This window comes from Trichomycterus rosablanca, chromosome 1 (assembly GCF_030014385.1).
Source record: "Trichomycterus rosablanca isolate fTriRos1 chromosome 1, fTriRos1.hap1, whole genome shotgun sequence".
Classification (NCBI taxonomy): Eukaryota; Metazoa; Chordata; class Actinopteri; order Siluriformes; family Trichomycteridae; genus Trichomycterus; species Trichomycterus rosablanca.
The window spans coordinates 52,450,571-52,469,041 of record NC_085988.1 but is presented as its reverse complement, the minus strand read 5'-3'; the positions used below and the strand labels follow the sequence as shown (position 1 = coordinate 52,469,041).

General features: G+C 39.5%; 1 protein-coding gene across 1 annotated transcript; it reads left to right on the top strand.

The window, feature by feature from the left end:
• Window positions 1-113: 113 nt before the first annotated feature.
• On the top strand, window positions 114-17,096 carry ssbp1 (single-stranded DNA binding protein 1). Its single transcript, XM_063004075.1, has 7 exons — window positions 114-217; window positions 7,187-7,258; window positions 7,377-7,434; window positions 10,667-10,807; window positions 13,433-13,520; window positions 16,343-16,431; window positions 16,582-17,096. Exons 2-7 carry the CDS (start codon window positions 7,235-7,237, stop codon window positions 16,623-16,625), a joined length of 444 nt encoding a protein of 147 aa, XP_062860145.1. The 5' UTR covers window positions 114-217; window positions 7,187-7,234; the 3' UTR covers window positions 16,626-17,096.
• Window positions 17,097-18,471: the final 1,375 nt, after the last annotated feature.

Here is an 18,471-nt window from a genome sequence, read left to right as displayed (position 1 = left end):
TCTAGTAGACAGTAATCCAGTACTGTATTAGGTTTTTAGGGCATACTCGCCTGTTCCACACTCCAATTCAGTTAGTGGCGGTAATGCACCGATTAGCTGGTTTGCCAACCGCCAATAAACACGAAGAAGAAAAAGAACGCGAGGTAAAGAAAAAAGAAGAAGAAGTTGGAGGGCAGGGAACAGCGTGAATAGTTCCATCTTGCTATTACAGGAGCATGTAAGTTATATTTGATTGTTACGTTTTTCTGTTGTTTTTTTTTCTGTTACTTTTATTTTTGTTTTAAAAAGTGTGCCGTAAAAAAAACAGCTAGACACTGGAAGTGCTTTAATATCTGTGTTTAATGTAGATATTGCGATGCAGTTGATTTGATATTCATCTCTAGTATTTGACATCCCATCCTAAGGGTAATTGCTTATAATACTTTCTGCATCATGCTGCACATGGAGCAGAGGAGAGCTGTCGTGTTCCAAATACCAGTTTCCTAAATGGCGATGTTAATATTTTGAGTTTTCACCTTAAATGTGATCTGTACAATTCAATTATATTGTAAATTAAATTAAATTAAAAATTAATTTTTAAGGCAGGGTTATTAACATTACAATAATGTGGCTGCTAGTACTTTGTTAAAGCACCTTTTATGACAGCATTCAGTCTTTTTGGGTATTAGGCTGTCAGCATGGCATATCTTGACTATCTGTCCACTATTCCTTGCAAAAGCACTCCAAATCTATCAGATTGCTAGGGCATCTCTTTTGCACAGCTCTCTTTAAGTCATCCCATAGATTTTAATTGGATTCATTCCAAAACTCTGCTCTTCTTCTGTTGAAGCCATTCTTTTGTTGATGTGGAGGTATGCTTTGAGTAGTAGTTGACTGAAGGGTTAAAAAAAACCATTAGAACAAAGACGGCTGAAGTAGAGGTAACCCAAGCTCACTGCTCCTCCCCACATTACACGACCATAAGCCAAACTTCATCCCATCTTTCAGCTCCTGCATCAAACCTCATTTGAATGCGCTAAATACAGTGTATCACAAAAGTGAGTACACCCCTCACATTTCTGCAGATATTTAAGTATATCTTTTCATGGGACAACACTGACAAAATGACACTTTGACACAATGAAAAGTAGTCTGTGTGCAGCTTATATAACAGCATAAATTTATTCTTCCCTCAAAATAACTCAATATACAGCCATTAATGTCTAAACCACCGGCAACAAAAGTGAGTACACCCCTAAGAGACTACACCCCTAAATGTCCAAATTGAGCACTGCTTGTCATTTTCCCTCCAAAATGTCATGTGATTTGTTAGTGTTACTAGGTCTCAGGTGTGCATAGGGAGCAGGTGTGTTCAATTTAGTAGTACAGCTCTCACACTCTCTCATACTGGTCCAACATGGCACCTCATGGCAAAGAACTCTCTGAGGATCTTAAAAGACGAATTGTTGCGCTACATGAAGATGGCCATGGCTACAAGAAGATTGCCAACACCCTGAAACTGAGCTGCAGCACAGTGGCCAAGATCATCCAGCGTTTTAAAAGAGTAGGGTCTACTCAGAACAGACCTCGCGTTGGTCGTCCAAAGAAGCTGAGTGCACGTGCTCAGCGTCACATCCAACTGCTGTCTTTGAAAGATAGGCGCAGGAGTGCTGTCAGCATTGCTGCAGAGATTGAAAAGGTGGGGGGTCAGCCTGTCAGTGCTCAGACCATACGCCGCACACTACATCAAATTGGTCTGCATGGCTGTCACCCCAGAAGGAAGCCTCTTCTGAAGTCTCTACACAAGAAAGCCCGCAAACAGTTTGCTGAAGACATGTCAACAAAGGACATGGATTACTGGAACCATGTCCTATGGTCTGATGAGACCAAGATTAATTTGTTTGGTTCAGATGGTCTCAAGCATGTGTGGCGGCAATCAGGTGAGGAGTACAAAGATAAGTGTGTCATGCCTACAGTCAAGCATGGTGGTGGGAATGCCATGGTCTGGGGCTGCATGAGTGCAGCAGGTGTTGGGGAGTTACATTTCATTGAGGGACACATGAACTCCAATATGTACTGTGAAATACTGAAGCAGAGCATGATCCCCTCCCTCCGGAAACTGAGTCGCAGGGCAGTGTTACAGCATGATAATGACCCCAAACACACCTCTAAGACGACCACTGCTTTATTGAAGAGGCTGAGGGTAAAGGTGATGGACTGGCCAAGCATGTCTCCAGACCTAAACCCAATAGAACATCTTTGGGGCATCCTCAAGCGGAAGGTGGAGGAGCGCAAAGTCTCGAATATCTGCCAGCTCCGTGATGTCGTCATGGAGGAGTGGAAAAGCATTCCAGTGGCAACCTGTGAAGCTCTGGTAAACTCCATGCCCAGGAGAGTTAAGGAAGTTCTGGGAAATAGTGGTGGCCACACAAAATATTGACACTTCAAGAACTTTCACTAAGGGGTGTACTCACTTTTGTTGCCGGTGGTTTAGACATTAATGGCTGTATATTGAGTTATTTTGAGGGAAGAATAAATTTACACTGTTATATAAGCTGCACACAGACTACTTTTCATTGTGTCAAAGTGTCATTTTGTGACATATCTTTTCATGTTGTCCCATGAAAAGATATACTTAAATATCTGAAGAAATGTGAGGGGTGTACTCACTTTTGTGATACACTGTATATACCTGAATGTTAAAGCCTAGACAGAGCCCAGTGCCTCACCACCTTGGACTCTCACAAGACCCACTGTCATTCTGGACATCGCAAAAAAAAGCTATTTACACACCAAAATACATACCTCCAGAAATTCTTTTTTTGAAGAAGGAGAATGCATTTATTTGTCATTTATACATATACTGGTGTACAGTACAAAGCAATTTTTCTTCATATATCCCAGCTTGTTTGAAAGCTGGGGTTAGAGAGCAGGGTGAGCCATAGTACGGCGCCCCTGGAGCAGAGAGGGCAAGAGCCTTGCTTAAGGGCCCAACAGCGGCTGCATGGCAGAGCTGGGATTCAAACTCTCAGCCTTTCAGTTGATAACCCAAAGCCCTAACCACTAGGCTACCACTGTCCCAGGACAGAACTTTTAGAAAGAAGCATTAGATAAAAGTTTCATTCCCACCGGTTTATCTACACAGATGGATCTAAAACTACTGGGCTCTACTCATTGCTCTAAATTTCACTAAAGCCACATGACAGTACAGGGCTCTAACATTCTTTGATTGTAAATCAAGCATTAGTATCACATACACACCCTCACCTGATTATTACTAATATATTGGGGGTAAAAAAACTAAACAAATACTCACTGAAAATACAGTGTATCACAAAAGTGAATAAACCCCTCACATTTCTGCAAATATTTTATTATATCTTTTCATGGGACAACACTATAGAAATAAAACTTGGATATAACTTAGAGTAGTCAGTGTACAACTTGTATAGCAGTGTAGATTTACTGTCTTCTGAAAATAACAACACACAGCCATTAATGTCTAAATGGCTGGCAACATAAGTGAGTACACCCCACAGTGAACATGTCCAAATTGTGCCCAAAGTGTCAATATTTTGTGTGACCACCATTATTATCCAGCACTGCCTTAACCCTCCTGGGCATGGAATTCACCAGAGCTGCACAGGTTGCTACTGGAATCCTCTTCCACTCCTCCATGATGACATCACGGAGCTGGTGGATGTTAGACACCTTGAACTCCTCCACCTTCCACTTGAGGATGCGCCACAGGTGCTCAATTGGGTTTAGTCCATCACCTTTACCTTCAGCTTCCTCAGCAAGGCAGTTGTCATCTTGGAGGTTGTGTTTGGGGTCGTTATCCCGTTGGAAAACTGCCATGAGGCCCAGTTTTCGAAGGGAGGGGATCATGCTCTGTTTCAGAATGTCACAGTACATGTTGGAATTCATGTTTCCCTCAATGAACTGCAGCTCCCCAGTGCCAGCAACACTCATGCAGCCCAAGACCATGATGCTACCACCACCATGCTTGACTGTAGGCAAGATACAGTTGTCTTGGTACTTCTCACCAGGGCGCCGCCACACATGCTGGACACCATCTGAGCCAAACAAGTTTATCTTGGTCTCGTCCAGTGATGGCATAGTTACCTTGAAAAAGTAATCTGATTACTGATTACTCCTTTAAAAAGTAACTTAGTTACTTTTAAAATCAAGTAATCCATAAAGTAACTAAGTTAGATTACAAGTTACTGTATTAGTTATATAATGCGGAATATTTCAAAGATATTCCTTTGCAATACTTTATCATTTGGCTGCCAACTTGTGTGTACTGATGAGACTCAATTGAATCCCAGAACATGCTAGTGTGAATGCATGGAAAACAAATTTTAATTTTCTTTCAAGAATATGATACAGACTGACCAACACTATTACGCTAAATCAGCATTGAAAATTGACTTTACTTTTAATAGCCTTTACTTTTAATAGCCTTTACTTTTAATAGCAATTTGGCGGATAATCGCCCAATCTGGCAACACTGGAATGCGCAGAGCCAGCTGGCGCTTTACTCGTAGCGCGCCACGAATACTACTAAATAGTACTACTTCTGTAATTGTGTTGGTGGTTGACATTTATGTTGAGTGTATTACTGCACTGTTTTGGTGAAGAACTACTCATCTGAGGTGCGCTGCTCCTGCGTGCAGAAATGCTTCCGCAAAAAAAATTGCCGGCAAAGCGGTGGTGGGGGGGCCAGAGGGGTGGCCGAAGATTACTTTATGGTGGCCATGGCAACCACTGGCCACCCCCTGGCTCCGCCCTGCCAAGAAAAAAGCAAAAATATCTTTTCACTAAGGAAAATGACAAAAATAGTAACGCACAGTAACTTGGATAAGTAACTTTAATCTGATTACTGGATTGGAAATAGTAACGCGTTAGATTACTCGTTACTGAAAAATGTGGTCAGATTAGAGTAACGCGTTACTAAGTAACGCGTTACAGACCATCAGTGGTCTCGTCAGACCACAGGGCATTCCAGTAATCCATGTTCTTGGACTGCTTGTCTTCAGCAAACTGTTTGCGGGCTTTCTTGTGCGTCAGCTTCCTTCTGGGATGACGACCATGCAGACCGAGTTGATGCAGTGTGCGGCGTATGGTCTGAGCACTGACAGGCTGACCTCCCACGTCTTCAACCTCTGCAGCAATGCTGGCAGCACTCATGTGTCTATTTTTTAAAGCCAACCTCTGGATATGACGCCGAACACGTGGACTCAACTTCTTTGGTCGACCCTGGCGAAGCCTGTTCCGAGTGGAACCTGTCCTGGAAAACCGCTGTATGACCTTGGCCACCATGCTGTAGCTCAGTTTCAGGGTGTTAGCAATCTTCTTATAGCCCAGGCCATCTTTGTGGAGAGCAACAATTCTATTTCTCACATCCTCAGAGAGTTCTTTGCCATGAGGTGCCATGTTGAATATCCAGTGGCCAGTATGAGAGAATTGTACCCAAAACACCAAATTTAACAGCCCTGCTCCCCATTTACACCTGGGACCTTGACACATGACACCAGGGAGGGACGACGACACATTTGGGCACAATTTGGACATGTTCACTGTGGGGTGTACTTACTTATGTTGCCAGCTATTTAGACATTAATGGCTGTGTGTTGAGTTATTTTCAGAAGACAGTAAATCTACACTGCTATACAAGCTGTACACTGACTACTCTAAGTTATATCTAAGTTTCATGTCTATAGTGTTGTCCCATGAAAAGATATAATGAAATATTTGCAGAAATGTGAGGGGTGTACTCACTTTTGTGATACACTGTATATATATATATATATATATATATATATATATATATATATTTGCATTTTTTGCATTTTTCAGCATTTAGCAGACGCTTTTATCCAAAGCGACTTACACAATGAGCGGGACACGATGAGCAATTGAGGGTTAAGGGCCTTGCTCAAGGACCCAACAGTGGCAACTTGGTGGTGGTGGGGCTTGAACCGGCAACCTTCTGTTTACTAGTCCAGTACCTTAACCACTGAGCTATCACTGGCCCTTATATATATATATATATATATATATACACACACACACACACACACACACACACACACACACACACACACACACACACACACACACACACACACACACACAGAGGCATAACATTATGACCACCTTCCTGATATTGTGTTCCCCCTTTTGCTGCAAAAACAGCCCTCCACTAGACCTCTGAAGGTGTGCTGTGGTATCTTGCACCAAGATGTTGGCAGCAGATCCTTTAACTCCTGTAAGTTGCGAGGTGGGGCCTCCATGGATTGGACTTGTTTGTCCAGCACATCCCACAGATGTTTGATTGGATTAAGATCTGGGGAATTTGGAGGCCAAGTCAACACCTCAAACTCGTTGTTGTGCTTTTCATCCTGCTGAAAGAGGCCACAGCCATCAGGGAATATCATTTCCATTAAAGGGTGTACATGGTCTGCAACAGTGCTTAGATAGGTGGTACATGTTGAAGTAACATCCACATTGGATGGCAGGACCCAAGGTTTCACAGTAGAACATTGCCCAACGCATCACACTGCTTCTGCTGGCTTGGCTTTTTCCCATAGTGCATCCTGGTGCCATGTGTTCCCCAGGTCAGCAATGCACACTCACCTGGCCATCCACGTGATGTAAAAGAAAGCGTGATTCATCAGACCAGGCCACCTTCTTCCATTGCTCCATGGCACAGTTCCGATGCTCACATGCCCATTGTTGGTGCTTTTGGCAGTGGACAGGGGTCAGCATGGTCATCCTGACTGGTCTGCAGCTATGCAGCCCCATACGCAACAAACTGTGTATTCTGACACTTTTCTATCAGAACCAGCATTAACTTCTTCAGCAATTTGAGCTACAGTAGCTCGTCTGTTGGATCTAACCACACGGGCCAGCCTTTACTCCCCGCATTTTTCATGCTTCTAACACATCAACTTTGAGGGCAAAATGTTCACTTGCTGCCTAATATATTCCACCTGCTAACAGGTGCTGTGATGCAGAGATAATCAGTGTTATTCACTTCACCTGTCAGTGGTCATAACGTTATCCCTGGTCGGGGTATATGTTTGTGTGTGTGTGTATGTGTGTTTGTATGTGTAGGTGTGTGTGTGTATATATGTATGTATGTGTGTGTATGTGTATCTATCCACTTTATCACTAATGAAGGCTATTTTTTTTCATTTAGCCATCAGAATCACATCAGCCATTTTACTTTGTAAGAAAATCCACAAGAATGCTTCGGAGGGTGCCAGCACAGGTAACTATAGAGCTTATATTTATGTGCTGTGCAAGGTTTATGTTTTGTGTTTCTTTATATTTTACTGGTAGGTTATCCCATTGGCTCCCCTTGTAATTATTACAATTTTGATTACCAGCTGCTGGGGCAGATTGTCAGACACAGTTCCACAGATGCCAGCCTCATTTTGGAGAGATGTGAGTAATAGTTTATTACCTAAAGGTCAATATCATAGTATTTACAATACCATTCAGTCATTTGACTGTTGCTATTGTCCCCAGCCACTTTAAAAAGAGCAGACAGCTATGAGCACAGTGATGCAAAATAAATATTCCATAAGTATTTTAAGTGTGTCTGATTTATACAAGAGCTGTAAAGAACCGTTTTAAACCTCCCTGTGGACCGACACAAGTTTACAAATAATACAGTGATTAAATCAAAGCCAAATTATATGAAATGTTTTACAACCCCAAATCAGAAAACGTTGGGACAGTATGGAAAATGCAAATACATTAAGAATGCAGTGTTCCTCACATTTACTTTGACTTTCATTTGATTGCAGATAGTTTAAACCCAAGATATTTAATGTTTTGCCTGCTCAACGTCATTTTATGTGTTAATATACCTCCATTTCTGCATTTCACGCCTGCAGCACATTCCAAATAAAGTTGGGATGGGGGCAGTTTAGAGCTTGTAATGAGTTAAAAAAACTAAATAATGATGTGATTCCAGACAGGTGATGTCAACAGGTGATGTACAGTACAGTACCTCAAAGAAAGACTGGAAGGGATTTGCATATTTCTCCCTTTACAGTGCATAATGTCATGAAACAATTGAAACCGCTACTCAACAATAGCTGACATAACCATATGGGCAAGGGATTACTTTTTCAAACCTTTGTCAAGCACTACAATACGGAGTTACATGCACAAATGCCACTTAAAACTTTACTTTGCAACAAAGAAGCCTTATGTTAACCATGTCCAGAAGCGGCGTCGGATGCATCTAGGATGGACCATCACACAGTGGAATGTGTATTGTAGTCAGATGAATCAGCAATTCAGGCCTTTTTTGGAAAAAAAATTGACGTGTTGTGCCAAAGATGAAAAGGATCATCTAGACTGTTATCAGCAACAAGTCCAAAAGCCAGGGTCTGTCATGGTGTGGGGCTGTGTTAGTGCCTTTGGCAAAGGTCATTTACACTTTTGTGATGGCAGCATTAATGCAGAAAAGTACATTGAGATCTTAGAGCAACATATGCTGACGTCCATGCATTTTTTAACAAGACAATGCAAAACCACATGCTGCACACATTACAAAGGCATGGCTGCGGAAGAAGATGGTACGGGTACTGGGCTGGGCTGCCTGCAGTCCTGACCTGTCCCCAATAGAGAATGTGTGGAGAATTTGGAAACTAAATATGCGACAACGACAACCCTGTACTGTTGTACATCTTAAGATGAGTTTGCAGGAAGAATAGGACAAAATAAAACCTGAAACACTGAATTGCTTGGTATCCTCGGTGCCAAAACTGTCCCAACTTTTTTTTTGGAATGTTGCAGGCCTGAAATGCAGTAATGGATGTTTATTAATAAATGAAATAAAGTTGACCACACGACATAAAATATCTCAAGTTCATGCTGTCTGCAATGAAATAAAAGTATAAATGTAAGAAACACTGGGTTTTTTTTATTATTTGCATTTCCCATGCTGTCCCAACTTTTTCTGATTTGGGGTTGTAGAAAACAAAGTAATAAAAATCAGTACGAAAGGCAAAACAAACAATAGACATTGTTAATGTTTCGGCCAACACTTTTTTTAAGACAATAGAGGCAATAAAATACTTTCTGTACTTTTTTCAGAAAATTTTGCAATCCCAGAAAATTGTTGCAATTGCAGTGCTTTGGTATTCACATGTCTTTTGTTTCCACTGAAACAACACAAAATCTAAGAAGCTAAGAAATTAATCTCTTCCTGTAACCAGAAATTTGTTTCTGGCCCTTTTTACTGGAATTTTTTGCCTATTGCTCCAGTCTTTAAATTTTATAATTCCATGCTCACATTGAAGGCATCCTGTGGCAGAAGCAGCAAAGCAACCTCGAAACAGCTGAGTATAGCCACCATATTTGATAATGGGAGTTGTGCTATTTTTTCATTTTGCTATTTGGAAAACAATTATTCCTTACAGTTTTGTCCAGTCTATTTCTGGAGTTCTTTGTGGAGTGATATTGAATTTGGCTTTTTTTAGTATTGTTCCAATGCAAACAAAGGAAATTAGCATGTAAGTATCAAATCAATTTTTAAAAAAGTAGTGGTGCATTTTCTGAAGATATTTTGGCCATGACTGTATGTGATGTTTTAGGTGGCAGGGGATATGGTTCTGAAATGCTCTTTGAGTTCCCTGACTCTACAACACCCTTTCTCCTCTCAAGACTTTCTCTTCTCTCTTAAAGGATCTTTAATAGGAAAAAAATGGGGAGAAGATGAGTGCATTTGCATGTAAAGTAAGGCCAGATTCTGGCAGTAATAGGAAGTGGTGTTTTTTATTGTTTCATTCATCACCTGTTTTACCACTGCTTTATCCTGGTTAGGGTCACATTGTGTCTTACTCTTTGGGCGAAAGGCACAACAGACCCTTGACAGTTCGCCAGTCCATCACAGGCCAGAGACACACTTAAAGCAATTTGTAGTACTTCTAATTTGTCTGATTGCATCTCTTTGGACTTGGGAGGAAAAAGGAGCACTCAAATGAAAACCCATGCAGATACAGGAAGAACATGTAAACTAAAGCACCTGGCCAGGCCAATCTTGCTGTAAAGCTTCAACTTCAGCTACTTTACTTATGTGGGCTTTGATTATGTGGTTAGGTTTAATTTGGCAAGAATCCATTTGTTTCTAATCTTTGCTGTTCAAGATAGTTTTAAAAGTTTTCTCCAGCACCAAAGTGCAAAGGCACTGATATTCTAATTGGAATTGTGTTACTATACTGACTACATCTGAACTGCTTAGTGACTTAAAGCTGTGACTATTCAAGCATTTTAAAGCATAAAATATTGCTTCCACCATAGCAATTTAAAAAAATGTGTAAACTAATACACAGATAATACACAAGATAATTGTCCTTTAAATGATTGATTCTAAAATATATCAAGCTAGGTGACAAATTAAAACAGTGTGGTGATTACTCATGTGATTCTGTTATTATTAAAACTGTTTGAAAAAATAAAAAATAGTTCATTACAAAGTGAAATTTCAAGTAAAAACTGTAAAAAATTAAAAAAGTGCTGGTGATCAAATAATTTGACTGACTGTCAAATGTTACGAAATATGCAAATACATAAAAACTACATGCATAAAAACATTACTAGATTTGAAATGTTGCAATTCTTTAAGGAATGCCCCCCTTTGTCTTTACTCTTGATTTCTCAGCAATTAATAAAGTACAGCTGTTGGGTCGTGTCGGCCAGGACCCTGTTATGAGACAGGTTGATGGCAGAAACCCTGTCACAATCTTCTCAATGGCCACTAATGAAGTGTGGCGCTCTGGAGAGGGAGAGGCCACACAAACAGGTATGAATTTTCACCAGTTTAAAGTCCAAAGTTGGGACAGTATGGAAAATGCAAATAAAAATCAGTGTTTTTTACATTTACTTTAACCTTTATTTCACGGCATACAGTATGAACCCAATATATGTTTTGTCTGGTCAGCTTTATTTCATTTGTTAATATACATCCATTCCTGCATACCACTTTGTAATGTTGCTATTCATATTGCAAACACATCTTTTGTTGTTGAATTTTTCGTTTCAAAATTGTCCATACAGTCCAATACTCATATCCTCTTACTCTGCAGCCATGCCTTTGTAATATGTGCAGCATGTGGTTTTGTATTGTCTGGATAAAAAAATGCATGGATCACCAGCGCCGAGATTCTAGGTTCAATCAGAACTCCTAGGTTTGATCAGACTATGTTTGGGTGGGATCTTCATACGCTGTGTAAGGACCCTGATTGGTGGAAGAGATGCCTGTGCAGAGTGCAGGGGCAAGAGGAGGAGGGCTGTGCATGTGTCGGTAGAGGCGTGAGCAGCGACGTGCTCTCCTTGGATGCAATCAGGTATCCCTCAGCAGCAGAAGACAAATTGACTGTGCTAAATCGGGAGGAAAATGGGGAGAAAATGTATTTTTTAAAAAGTACATGGATGTCCCTGGAAAAGATGTCATTTTGAAGACAGCATATGTTGCTCTAAATTCATAATGTATTTTTGCTGCCATCACCAAAGTGTAAACTACCTTTGCCAAGGGCACTGACACAGCCCCATACCATGACAGACCCTGGCTTTTGGACTTATATGCTGGCTAATAATGCTGGATGGTCCTTTTTTATTTTTGGACTGGAAAACATGGTATTCATTTCTTGCAAAAAAATATTTGGAGTACTGATTTGTTTGTCTGATTTGTCTACTGTCATGGCCAAATGATTTGAGACCAAAAAAAGTGTTGACCCTTTTCAAGACTTCTGCGATTTGCCCTGGCATACTGGATATCAGCAGCTGGGCCAAATCCTGACTGATGGCAACCTATTCTTCCCTTATCAGTGCTTGGATTGAGGATTGACTACAGGCTCTCAATGGAATTGAGATCTGGGAGTTTCCTGGCCATAAACCCAAACTTTTTATGTTTTGTTCATTGAGCCACTTAGTTATCACTTTTGCCCTGTGACATGGTTCTCTATCACCAAATTGCTCCTGGATCGTTCTGAGAGGTTGCTCCCATGAGAATCAACCCCACACATGAATGGTTGCAGGGTTCTATCCTGTTGGTATGATACAGGACTCATGGTAGAGCTCACCTTTTATTCTCTGGACGATCATTTTCTAGATGTCCCAGACAGTCTGAAGAGGGTTTCATCAAAGAAAATAACTTAACCCCAGTTTTCTGCAGTCTAATCCCTGTACTTCATGCAGAATGTCAGTTTGTCATTGATGGGTTTTTTTTGGAGACAGGTGGCTGCCCATCGTGACACTAGGTCATCCTCCAAAGGCCTTCGCCTCAACGTGCAATGCAGATGCACTCACACCTGCCCGCTGCCATTCCTGAGCAAACTGTGCACCGGTGGTGACGCAATCCTGTAGCTGATTCCTTTTTACGACATGGTCCTGGCACTTGCTGGACTGTCTTGGGTGCTCTGAAGCCTTCTTTACAGCAACTGAACCTCTCTCCTTGAAGTTCTTGATGATCTAATTGATTGATTGATTTAGGTGCAATATACCAAGCAGCCTGTGAAGCCCTTTTGATGCAAAGTTATGATGACTGCATGTGTTTCCTTTGAGGTAAACACGGTTAACAGAAGAAGACAATGATTTCAAATTCTAATTTAATCAGCATGACAGAAAGATATCAGCTGCTTTGTCCTTATTAATACTTTCTCCTGAGCTAAAAAGATCACTGAAGTGATGTTAGCAGGTCATTTTGTGGCAGGGCTAAAATGCAGTAGAAATGGGGTTTTTGTGTGTAATTTAATTTTTATGGCAAAGAATGACTTGACAAAGAATGCTGCTTCTGGACATGATTAACATAAGGCTTCTTTTTTGCACAGTAAAGAGATCATGGGTGTTCAGCTTAGGCTTGTGCCTTTGCCTTTATACCCACTGAAATTCTTCCAGATTACTTGGATCATATAATAATTATTGAATAGAGAGGAAGCTCGAGAAGTATGTAAATCCATTTCAAATGTTTTTGAGGAATGTGGTATTTAAAATTTTTTAATAATTTTCTCACATGTTTTGACAAACTGAAGATTCTCTACCCAGCTATGCTTCCTAAAGACTCAGTCTTTTCTGGATACTTTGTACCAAATTATGATTACAATCACCTGTTTGAAATCACATTATTACTTTTTTATCTCATAACTAGGTCTAAATTGTCCCTGTCCCAATTTTTTTGGGGATTTGTTGCAGGCCTAAAATGCAGAAATGGATGTGTATTAACAAGTGAAATGAAGGTGACAAGACCAAACATGAAATATCCTGGGTTCACATTGTCTGCAATTGAATAGAACTCTAAGTAAATGTAAGAAATGCTGCCTTTCTTTAAAAAAATTTTTATTTACATTTTCCATAATGTAACTTATTCCGATTTTAGATAGTACTATTCCTTCTACTGTATGTTCTAAATGTATGTATATGGGTTTTGCAGGAGATGTCAGTCAGAAAACAACATGGCACAGAATCTCTGTGTTCAAGCCAGGTCTGAGAGATGTGGCCTATCAGTATGTAAAGAAAGGGTAGGTACAATGCAGTAGCACTCTTACTGTTTTAACCAGTATAAACATACACACAATGCTTTTTAATTACTTTAATTGTCATAAACAGCCATTATGACTTACAATTAAAGTCAGGAGATGTACAAACCCTATTTCTGGAAAAGTCACATTTTATAAAATGCAGTAAAAACAAGCATAATTGTATTATAAACAAATTTACAATTTAATGCCTCCAACACAAAAGAAAAGTTGTAATGTTGCATTACATTTGTTATTAAATACTCTTTTTAATTATTTGTGAACTGAGGATATTAATTGTTGCAGTTTTGCAAGTAGAATTTCTGCCCATTATTGCTTGACACAAAATTCCAGCTGCCAAACAGTCTGTGTTTGCTGCTGTCTGATTCTTCTTTTTAAGATACAATATACGATTAAAATAGGAGAAAGATTTGGACTGCAGGCAGGCATTGACAACCCATTGAAATCGCTGGGACTAGATGGTGTGCTCAAGATGCTTTATCAGACACACCAGACTGACGGACAAGTTTTAAGAGGCAATGCTGCCCCGCACTGTGTAACATGCTGAAGCCAGATCACAGTCAGATACCTACTCCTGGAATTGTATCACGTATGACCAATATAGCAAAACTGTGACACAATTTTTGACATAAAACTTTTTTTGCCATGAACATAGACAGGAAATGTGGTTTGTATAAAGTCAATTAAATCATGCAACACTGTATTTCCTTGTCTCGAACAAATAACTATATATGTCTAATACAGTCATGTAAAAAAGGTAGGACACCCCATGAAAACCTTTGTCTTTTTGAACATATTTAAACATATGGACATTTGAGCTTCATTTGAACAGTACTGAGAGATGGAGCTTATATAACTAAACAAAAAAAAAATGTTAAAAATTACTTTTAAACACAAGTTGTAAAATGTAATGAACAAAAATGGAAATTTATTGTGAGGAAAAAGTTAGGACACCCCCACATTTATTACTACTTAAAATGTCTAAAATTAGAATCAGGTGCACCACATCAGCTGAAATGATTAGACCATTGTTATAGGACATTGGAGTTTTATGTAAACCTCAGACATTAGTTTGGTTTGCTCTTGATTGTTGAAGTGAGTGATATCACCATGGTAAAATCTAAAGAGCTCTCTGAGGCCTTCAGAAAGAAGGTTGTAGATGCATAGGAGTCAGGGAAGGGATTTAAAAAGATCTCAACTATTAGAAATCTCAACTATTAGAAATCAACATGGCCATGTCAGGTTGTCCTAGCAAGTTCAGCCCAAGAGCAAGATGTGTAAAGAAGTCTCCAATAATCCTACAATGTCATCATGGGACCTACAGGTAGCTCCTGCCACAGTTGATAGCAAGGTACATGCATCTACCCTCAGAAAGAGACTGCACACATTTTATTTTCATGGGAGGTGTGCAGGGAGGAAACCCTTGCTGTTAAAAAAAAAACATCAGGGCAAGACTAAAGTTTGCCAGAGAACATCTAGACAAAGACCAGGACTTCTGGAACAATGTGCTTTGAAACGGGCTGTGCATGCAAGAAACCCCTCAAACCTCACTCGGCTGAAGAAATTCTGCATGGAGGAGTGGAAAAAACTTCCTCCCAGTCGATGTCAGAGACTGGTAGATGGTTATAGGAAACGTCTAATTGAGGTTATTTCAGCCATAGGGGGAAATACCAGCTATTAGGGCATAGGGTGTCCTAACTTTTTTTCTCACAATCAATTTCCATTTTTGTACATTACATTTTACAACTTGTGTTTAAAGGTATTTTTTTCAGTTTTATTTGTTTGATGATATAAGCTACATCTCTCAATACTGTTCAAATGTAATGTAAATGTAAAAATGTAAATGTAATGTGCCCTTGTCAAGCGGGCACAACAACGTCATCACTTCCTGCGACGGATGAGAAGAGCAAACCTCCCCCCTCTCCGATCCTCACAACTTTCTACAAAGGTGCAATAGGGAACATTCTGACCAACAGCCTCCCGGTCTGGTATGGAAATTGTACAGCCTCAGACCAGAAATCCCTTCAGAGAGTAGTGAGGACGGCGGAGAGAATCATCAGAACCTCACTTCCTTCCATACAACAATTATACCAGTCACACTGCCTCAGAAGAGCCACCAAGATAGTTGGTGACCCCACACACCTGGCCTATGGACTGTTCAGCCTTTTGCCCTCTGGCAAACGCTACCACAGCATGCGATGCAGGACTGCCAGACTCAGCAAGAGCTTCTTTCCACAAGCCACCACACTACTCAACTCCCTGTAACAGCACACACAACATACCTGGTCACACTTACAGACCGTCTAAAAACATTTATTTATTAAGAGTTAATACCTACATCATGCTGCTACTCTTTTATTTTATGCAATAACTCAAGTATTTAACACCAGATATTTTATTTCATTTATTACTTCACCGGTAGCATGTGCAATGGTAACACTGTGCAATAACAATTACCTCACCACTGCTAATTATGTGCAATATTATATATATATATTATATGTCTGTGCAATATCTTTAACTTAAACTTTTTTTTTTTTATAAACTTAATGTATATTTTGTCTTGTATATGATCTTTTTTTCTTTTCTTTTTTTAAATATTTTGCATATTGGAGCTTGAGAAACGCAGTCTCGTTCAGCTGTGCACTCTAAATGACAAAGTTTACTTTGAAATGAAGCTCAAATGTACATATGTTTAAATATGTTCAAAAGGTTCTCATGGGGTGTCCTAACTTTTTCACATGACTAACATACATACATATTTGCAGAAATCATTTAAAGTTTTTTATTATTATTATTTTTAGGTCTCGAATTCTTGTTGAGGGAAAGCTGGACTATGGAGAATATGTGGATAAAAACAGCGTAAGGCGACAAGCCACCACCATCATTGCAGGTCAGACATCACAGTGCGACTTAAATCTGAAGTTATTCTCGTGAATGTTTTACAGTACTTATACAATTTACCATTAAGTATGGCTTTAGAACAAATGTGATTTTGGGTAAAGCTTTCAGTGATTAATGTTGCCTTTTTTTTTCTTCACAGACACCATTGTCTTTTTGAGTGACAACGTACGGGATAGAGACTAGGACATTTGTTCTGAAAATTATGTTGAGGATATATTATACAAATTTGTTACTTTTACTTTTTGTGACTGCATTGCTTATCAGCTGTAAAAACTAAACAGTCACCTTTATTACCATTGGGTCAGACTTCCAAATGTGACAAGGTGCTAATAAAATGCACGTTTATTAAGTATACAAATCTGAGATAACATTAATTGTATTGGCGACAACAATATTCACTACTGATACATTGTTGATGGTATTACTTTACCAAAAGAACATGTTTTTTTCTTTACTGATGTCTTTTTCTAATGTTTTGGTATCTTTAGTTTTAGAACTTAAATCTAACTAATCTAAATGGGATACTTAAATCTAACTGATTTTACTAATTTTAGTATTGTCTGTAGTTGCCTTAAACTGAGGAAACTTCTATACAGCCATTTACTGACCATAATTAACATGGCAAAAAACTGTATTGCATTTTAATAAAAAATAATGATGTTAATCTTTTGTACTAGCTACTAGCATATATGGTGATTTAGGGCCACTGTTTAAAAAGGATTTAAATGAAGGTTTTATATTATGTATATTTGTAATATGAAACTTCAGAATTTATAATTATACTAGCATTGGTTTTTACATCTAAAGAAATAATTAATCCTCTGACAGAGTATTTGTATTTGAACAGGTGTCTTTCCAGTGGCGGCTGCTGGTCTTTCAAAGAGGGGAAGCTCATTGTCGGCTTACATCATAAAATTTGTCAATTTATTTATACATAAATTCTGCCCTCCGTTCCTTTTCAAGAAAATGGCCTGTGATCCTATCGTACCAAGTAGGCGTCTTTTCCAGGGACTTGACCAGTGTCCTAAAACATACTATGAGTGTGTTTTATTTACACAATGAACAATGGAAATGGTCAAGTAATTTCACCAAGCAAATACCAAGAAATGGGTTGCAGTTTGTCTTTTGACTTCACTCGCAAAATCCGCGATGGGACTGAAGCTCCCAGTGATTAAGTGACGTGTAGATCTCAAAATAGCTGTCAATCAAAACGGGATTCAGCCTTTCGACTGATCCTCCAATCATCTTGCAGAAGCTCAGCGTCCAGACCCGCCCACATCTCCATTCACCCACAGAGACGCTCAGCGTCCGGGGGTGGGACAAAATCGTGGCATTTATTATTACCGGCGAGTTTCGAAGCAATGAAAAAAAACGTTCCATGCAGTCCCATTGAAGTGAATAGACGCTCGGCTTCTACGGGCAAATGCATTGATGCTATGGGAGTTAACAAAATCGAGTCAGTCGATTTGTGATAAGTAGCTGATTCTGAACGAACTCGTCTTCGAGATGAACGTGTTCTAACGCATTTGTAGTCAATGAAATGTTAACACAACTGTACATATTTGACCATTTAATTTTTGACATTTTAGGGGAAGCTGAGCTTCCCTTGCAGTCTTAGAGAAATCGCCACTGTGTCTTTCCTAAAGCTCTTTAAGTGGCAGCCCATCCTTCTTCTATGGTACTAGTATTTTTCTTTCTTTCTTTTTCTTTATTTTTAAAGCCTTACAACCTTAAGAGCCTTGGTGTTTTATATAGGTGGGGTCATTTTGCTAGTTGGGACCAAAAGACCATGATAATTACATGAATTGTCATGTATTCCTAATAATGTGGATTGTGTATGTACATAGACAGTTGGTGCCTTATGGTCCCCTCCCTCGTTTTCCTCACATTTAATACAATTTTATTACAAGCAGAATCAAACCCCCTCTTTTACTTTGATAAACCAAGAGAGTATAGTAAGTATAGCCAAACCATAGTAAAAATTGTACCCTAACACACCCTAAAATCAACGTAACAGTTCAATTAAAAA